The sequence below is a fragment of the Artemia sp. Qi Xiang Cuo genome, chromosome 12 (genome assembly GCF_049724085.1).
Source record: "Artemia sp. Qi Xiang Cuo chromosome 12, ASM4972408v1, whole genome shotgun sequence".
In the NCBI taxonomy this organism is placed as follows: domain Eukaryota; kingdom Metazoa; phylum Arthropoda; class Branchiopoda; order Anostraca; family Artemiidae; genus Artemia; species Artemia sp. Qi Xiang Cuo.
The window spans coordinates 17,734,610-17,742,218 of record NC_142805.1 but is presented as its reverse complement, the minus strand read 5'-3'; the positions used below and the strand labels follow the sequence as shown (position 1 = coordinate 17,742,218).

Here is a 7,609-nt window from a genome sequence, read left to right as displayed (position 1 = left end):
AGATGGAGGGGGGGGGCATCTGAAAAAAGACCTTTTTTCTGAAGAGTATTATTTTTTTACAAGGTAATGCAGATTAGATTAAAAAATAATTGCCACATCCCTACTTCTAACATTTTCCCAACAATTACGAAATGCCATAATACTTTTATACTTTTGGTAGTTTAAGATGACAGGGGATGGTAGGAGGAAAGGAGTAGAAATATTAATCCTGACCTGGTCACAAGTTTTGCGATTTGAAAGTGGAGAGTATTCTTGAATACAATATCTAATATTAAGCAACCGCACTTTTAGATGACGTTACTAGAAAATTCAACTAACTATTATGTGGGCGCAATGGATAACAAGGTGATTGGCAAGCAAATATCGGGGGGGGGATTGACTTTCCATTTGGTGTTTGGACGCTTGGTGCAGTCCCGACACGTTTGGTATGTATCACCTGGCGTACATGATTTTTGAGAGCGATTCCACGGCTAATACAGTACAGATGCAAATATCAACATTTTCATGTGAAAGCACTAATTGAGGAACAAAAATAAATATGATCCTCTTCTGAGGCAAGCATCCTAAACTCAGGGTTATCCCTCTCATCTTTTTTCTTCTTAAAAAAACAATACAACCAAAAACCAATTTTGGTTTAGCCCAATTTCAAGAGAAATAAACCAAGTTTGAAAAAGAGCCTTTGGAAATTGGCGGAAAGCTGCTCCCGAGCACGGCTCACGAGAAGTACATCATTGTCGTAAGCAGTGAAACTCATGTTAGTGTCTTTATAAAATAGAAACATATGGAGAAGACATTTGGCAAGAAAACGTTTAAAATGAAGGGCAAAAGGACACTACCCTGGCAAACGCTATTTAGAACCTCGATGTCCTCATATACTCCATTTGACCATTTACCTTTAACACACATATTGCTATACTAAAAATTAAACAATGAAGTTAACAATTAAATCCCTCACGGAAGAGCTAAAATATAGCTTGCGAATCGACTACGGTGTCAAAAGAACCGGAGATGTCCACCGCAGAAAGATATAAAGGGCACTTCTCTTAGACCACATCTTAGATCAACTTCGTCAGATAGTGGGCTTGATTGCAACCGATACCTTTACAGCAGTCCAGTTGGTGTGGCATGAAATTGCACATACTAGCGATATATAGAAGAAGAACATACTGAAAAATCTAACTTAAAAAACAAGAAACTGTAATAGGCCTGAAATTTGTAAACACATTCGGGTCTTTACCTCTTCTGGGTATAGACGTTAAACGGCTGCTAAGGAAACTATTAAACAACCAAAAATGAAAAACATAAGGAAAGTTTGAAAAAAAAACAACTTTATTTTTAGGGTATAAAATGGAATAATAATGACTAGAAACAATAATCAATCAGACGGAGTAATTATTAATATTCTGGACTAAGTAAAAACTTTTTCAGGAAAAATGGCAAAGGCAGATCATCCACTTGGTCCTTCCTGACAATTTTGAATATTTCGTATCTGTAAAATAAACAAAAGAATAGACCTTTCAAAAAAATAAAAACAGAGGATATTACACAAAAATATGAATGCAAATATGATTCTGTACTTGAAGAACCTTTCCAACTCTTAGATTATCATAAGACATCTAAATTTTTCTCCTTTACCGACGTGCCAATCTAACTGTAGAATCATTAAGAATATTGATGAGAGTGACACTAATTCTTTATTTAATTTCTGCCAGTATCATTCCACATCTCTAAATCACTGAAAAACATGATGCTAAAAAAATAAGGCAAAATTCGCTAAAAGAGTTACTGACTCGTGTAGTACGTTCTCTTTTGTATTATTTTCTATTTATTCTTTTTTATTTATTTTTTACTTTATTATCTTCCCTTTTGTATTTCCCTCTAAACACATTCTACGTAGTATCTTATTACACAGTCTATGCATGTAGTTTCTTCACCGCGTCTCTTTTTGAATTTATCCTTGCTTATGGATTTTGTAGCGAAAAGCAAGTTAATTTAAATAAATAAATAGAAAGGAGCATGCCCGGTATATTATTTTTATTTTTTTATTTTTTTTTTTTATTTTTATTTATTATATTATTTTTCGTAAGAAAAAAAATTCAAAATTTATATCATTGCCATCATTGACTGAGAATAAGTCATTCAATCATTGAATGAGGTAAAGGAGGAAAGGTAAAGGGGGACTTGTAAAGGGTAGACCGGGACTTGATATTCCAAACCAGCCATACCGACCCCCCTTTCATGGATCTTTGCCCAAGAAGCACAATCAGAGGTGGGATCACCCACCCAGTGCTTTCCCTTAACCATCCTGTGTTTCTTCACCAGGTTTCCCCAGGTATACATTTAGAGCAGAGCCAAGGCAAGGGTTCTAAGCACACGGGGGCAACAGCGTATTTTGATTTATGCCAGCTTCCCTCCAAATACTCCCTGAAATTTTCACCTTCATACCCTTAGCCTTAGTTGATGTAGCAACTAGAAGAGCAGCAGTAGTAGTAGGATTACTAGTATTAGTAGTAGTAGGATTAGTTTCTTGTGGTCCTAAATCTGTTGGATTTCAAACCCGTCATTCTTAATGAAACAATTTAAGATTTGCAGTCTGTCAAGAGGTCTATGTCTCCTCTAAATGTGGAATACTACAGGTGCGTTTTTTCAGCCATCAATCAAGACAATGACCGCCCGCCCACTGCAGTTTTGACAGCATACCCAGAGGAAGCAGCTGCAACCCCCCCCCCCTCCCACCCAAAAGCTGAGAAGGGAGAATGGCAGTCAGTAAAGCCCTGATCAGTTAGCTTTCTTTGTTTCTAGTTACCAAGTAATCAAAATTTCTGAAGTTTCAGTCAAGACAACAACCGCCCACCCACTGCAGTACAGACAGCATGCCCAGAGGAATAAACTGCAACCCCCCTTCCCCCCCCCAAGAGCTCAGAAGGGAGAAAGGCAGTCAGTAAAAGTAGAGATGCATTATTGAGTCGTGTCACCCACCCCTGCTGCCACCTACAACTTTTTTTGCACCCCATATATGGGCATAGCCTCCCTAGGGAGAATGAGTGCGTAATGGGGTCAATGACCTCTTTTTCCAATGTCGATTTATTTGATGTTTCTATGTGTAATAGCTCCGAGGACGAAGGTTGCATAAGCGCATTGAATTCTCACGGGAACAATGTTATTGATCTAGGACTCGAGGGGGAAGTGAATTTCCGAGAACTTGATTGTGTAATCGATCGCGAATGTCATGGTGTCCAGAAATAGTATTTGTTGTTGTTTTGGTCATGTACATGCTCGAGGCGAATGTCATGGTGTCCAGAAATAGTATTTGTTGTTGTTGCTCTCGCCAATGTTATGACTTTCCCAGAAACAGTTAGATCACGTGTTTCCTTCTCAGCCAATCAGCGAGTCGGATACATCCTCCTTCTCAGCCAATCAGAGGCCTGCTTACATATGATTTCCCCGTTACATAACAATTCGCCCTTGAGATTTCGTATATAACGGACCTGCAATGTGATTCAATTATCAGAAAGTATTTTGACGCTGTGTAAACAACAATGGATAAATTTGATGAATTAGAAGCCATGTCAACTTCAATTTGCAATGTAAGTACATTTTTTATTTTCAAACAAATTTTCCTTGGACATCCTCCAGTATATTCAGCTAAAACGTAAATATATTCCTTTACCCCAAATCCCCCCCCCCCAAACCATACAAACATCATTATAATCAATGGAAAACATAAAATATATTCTTTTACCCTCGAAACCTAACCCCCCACCCCACCATTGTTTTACAATCCCAAATTCTCGCAAAAAGAAATAATTCTCCTTCCATCTATATTTCCAGCTAAATCCCCCCTCCCTCCACCATTGTTTTACAATCCCAAATTCTCGCAAAAAGAAATACCATTTCGATGAATTCCTACCCTCTATATTTCCAGCTAAATCCCCCCTCCCTCCACCATTGTTTTACAATCCCAAATTCTCGCAAAAAGAAATACCATTTCAATAAATTCCTTCCCTCTATATTACCAGCTAAATCCCCCCTCCCTCCACCATTGTTTGACAACCACATTCTCGCAAAAAGAAATATCATTTCAATTGACATCCTTCCCTCTATATTTCCAGCTAAATCCCCCCCTCCCTCCACCATTGTTTTACAACCCAAAAATTCTCGCAAAAAGAAATACCATTTCAATAAATTCCTTCCCTCTATATTTCCAGCTAAATCCCCCCTCCCTCCACCATTGTTTTACAACCAAATTCTCGCAAAAAGAAATATCATTTCCATGGACATCCTTCCCTCTATATTTCCAGCTAAATCCCCCCCACCCTCCACCATTTTTTTACAACCCCAAAATTCTCGCAAAAAGAAATACCATTTCGATAAATTCCTTCCCTATATATTTCAAGCTAAATCCCCCCTCCCTCCACCATTGTTTTACAAACCAAAAATCTCACAAAAATAAATAGCATTTCAATAAATTCCTTTCCCTCTATATTTCCAGCTAAATCCCCCTCCCTCCACCATTGTTTTACAATCCCAAATTACCGCAAAACGAAATAGCAGTTCTATCCAGTCTGTCCCTATATAGGTCCAGATACATCCCCCCTCCCTCCACCATTTTTTTAACATATCCAAGTATATCTAATTTTAATCTAATTTATATAAAGTACTTACTTATATTTTTCCAGATAAATCCCCCCTCCCTCCACCAATGTTCTACTCTCACAATTTCTCGCATAAATAAATACCATCTTGATAAATTCCTTCCCTCTATATTTCCAGCTAATTCCCCCCCCCCCGCCTCCCACTCTAATACAAACTCCACTATGCTATCTTTATAGTCGTTAGAAGACTATAAAATATGCTCTGTTTAACCATCTAAACCCCCCACTCCTTACGACTTTAATTCTTGCAATAAAAATAATACTCTTTTTATCGATATTTCCAGCTAAAGTGACCGCTGACTTCTGTCAATTTTTAGTGTAAATGCCGTTCTGTTTTTACACAAGTCTCTTCGGTGCGAGGCCTATAATTAGCTGTCATCCTTTCCCCTCTGTGTTTACGAACGCAGCAGCCAAAGTCAAAAGGAACTGTTTCTCCGTCAAAATTAAAACACTTTGAGGTAATTGTAATAATTAAGCGCAGACGCAATGTGATATTTTGGAGAGCCGGTGAAATCTCGTTATTTTCAAATTAAGATCTAACAATATATGTAGGATATTGGCGACAGGGGGGGGGGCCATGACTCAAGTCTATCGCCATCATTGTAAGGTGAAAACAAACTGATTCTTCGCGTGACAAGTAAGGGGGGTGGTGAGTTTAAGCAAAATATACATTGCTTTATTATGAGTAAATTGAATAGCATTTTTCCCATAGCTTGCGGTGGGGGGAGGGGATATTTTTCCATGTCTTTTCTCAGGGATATTTTCCGTGGGGGTTATTTTCCGTGGGCTTTTTCTGGGGGTAGGGTAAATACCAGCTATCGTAAAAGGATATGGAAAGATAAAAAAAGTGTTAATACTTTAAATGCGTCAAACAAGGCATGCTCAATACAGATTAAAACCAGAAAAGAACAGAGATGCCTAAAAATAAGAAACTAGGCTGACTTATATAGCCCGGCTTTTGAATGGTTCAGTGAGCTGTAATTCTCAGATTCAAAAAAGGATGCAATTAGTATATTTCACGAAATTTTTTTACGTTATGCTTTCTTAGTGATAAATGCCTTTTCTAGACAAAATTATAGTTACTAACTTTCTTTCTGTGAAAAGGGGGGCAAATTATTTTGATACTAATTTTTTCTCTTCTTTTTAAGGCCAATTATAAAGAATGTATGGCGCCGCCGCCCGCTAAGAAAGCCAGAGATGACAAGACAGCCCCATCAGTGCCAGCCCCAATGCAGCCTGGGTTTAAGTTAAAGAGAGAGTGGACGGCTTCTTATAATATGGTGAACCCTGCCGAAGCTATGCAAGATCATGAAATAGCCGGCCCAGTCGCGCAAGAACATAGCGACGCCACCCCGTCCACCCTCCAACACACGTTACCTGGACCATCCGGCACCCAAGCTCATAGGGATTATGCAAATGTGAGCATTTTTTCCTACCTTTCTATTTCTTCATTTTTCAGTCTTTTTCAATCCCAATATAAACATATCTCTGTGAGATATTAACCCCTATTACATATCTAAATGTAATTTTTTATGCAGAGAAACCGCTCTTTTTCTAATCTTTGATATCGCTTCGTTATTTCATAAGAGAATATTTTTATGTAATTTCTATTAATAATCACTGCCCTTGAAACTCAAAATGCTATTTTTTCTAATCTTTACTATTTTCTCTATTGCTATCACATATATTTTTAGGTACCTTTGAAACTCCATGAATGCTCTTTTTCACATAATTGTGAGAGAGATTATTCCATCTGTCACACATTGTCGTTCTAATTTACACTGAATATGTCTATTGTGCCATGTTTCGCTCTTACATAGAATAAAAGAACTCCAATGTCCTAAAATATTAATTTTACAGACAATTTTTTCTCCGCTATTTCAGAAAACACAGAATTACGCAAAGGCCATTGAAACCCTGATTGACTAAAAACCGCTAATGTAAAACAGGGAAAGGAGATGCCAAAATTATTTATAACCTCGCGCAGGGTGCTTTATGTCAAAACATAGCGGTTTAATACATAAGAAGTGTATTGGGGAAAGTGACTTAACAATTCTCAACATTTTGAAGTTCAAACTCGTTCATCTAACCTCCATAATTTACAACTCATGTGTTCACCGAACCTGTAAAGCGGACTTAGAAATATTTCAACTTTTTTTTAGACAATATGTAAATGCCTGGGACCCGCGGAGCCAGTGGGCTGGGGAAGCATTGTGGGAAGCATTTCGGGTCCAAGAAGCACCAGAGGGGTACTATGTGGCTTCAACAAGAGCCACGGGTCAGGTACGTATCACAGGGGTGCGCCACGAGTCAGGGAAGCGTTGGGGGATGTGCCACGGGTCAGGTAAGCGCCACGGGCGCGAGAAGCATAGCGGGAAGCGATGCGGGCCCCGAGAAGCGCCACAGGGCTGCTCTGTGGCTCCGAAAAGAGCCACGGGTCAGGGAAGCGTCACTGGGGGGCGCCAAGAGTCAGGGAAGCGGGGGGGGACGTGCTACGGGGCAGGGAAGCGCCAAGGGCCCGTGAAGCAGCGGGGGACGCGCTGGTGGGCCCGAAAAGCCCCACAGGGATGCTTTGTTGCTCCTACCCGTGCCCCGGGGCTGGGAAGCGTCCTCGGGGTGTGCCACGAGTCAGTAAAGCGCACCTGGGTTGCAATGTGGTAAAATTCCATGAAAAAAAAAAAAAAAAAATTTAACACTTTAAAAATAAACGAACAAATTTTCGTCTTACATGTCATATATTATATTATCTTCAGTTGAATTAACCAAATGTTATTAAGCAATAATAATCCAAATTTTAAAAGCAGTAGGGATGATTTGAACACTTTGAAAATAAGCTATTTTTTTCACTTACAGGTTGTCCTGGTTCCATATTCGCCGTCCAGTGAAGAAGAGGAAGAACCAATTCTAACACCGCCACTGGAGTTTCAAGACAATTCACTATGGGACGATAGCAT

At 39.1% G+C, this 7,609-nt stretch overlaps 1 protein-coding gene across 1 annotated transcript in view; it reads right to left on the bottom strand.

Annotated features, from left to right (window-relative positions):
* Positions 1-1,323: 1,323 nt before the first annotated feature.
* LOC148945855 (uncharacterized) overlaps positions 1,324-7,609 on the bottom strand; it is a 30,828-nt gene continuing 24,542 nt past the window's right edge. Inside the window, exons 3-4 of the mRNA XM_089097529.1 lie at positions 2,438-2,541; positions 1,324-1,596 (exon numbers count right to left, since the gene is read on the bottom strand). Coding sequence (XP_088953655.1) covers positions 1,396-1,596; positions 2,438-2,541 — 305 coding nt within the window. The 3' untranslated portion in view covers positions 1,324-1,395. The remainder of the gene's footprint in view (positions 1,597-2,437; positions 2,542-7,609) is intronic.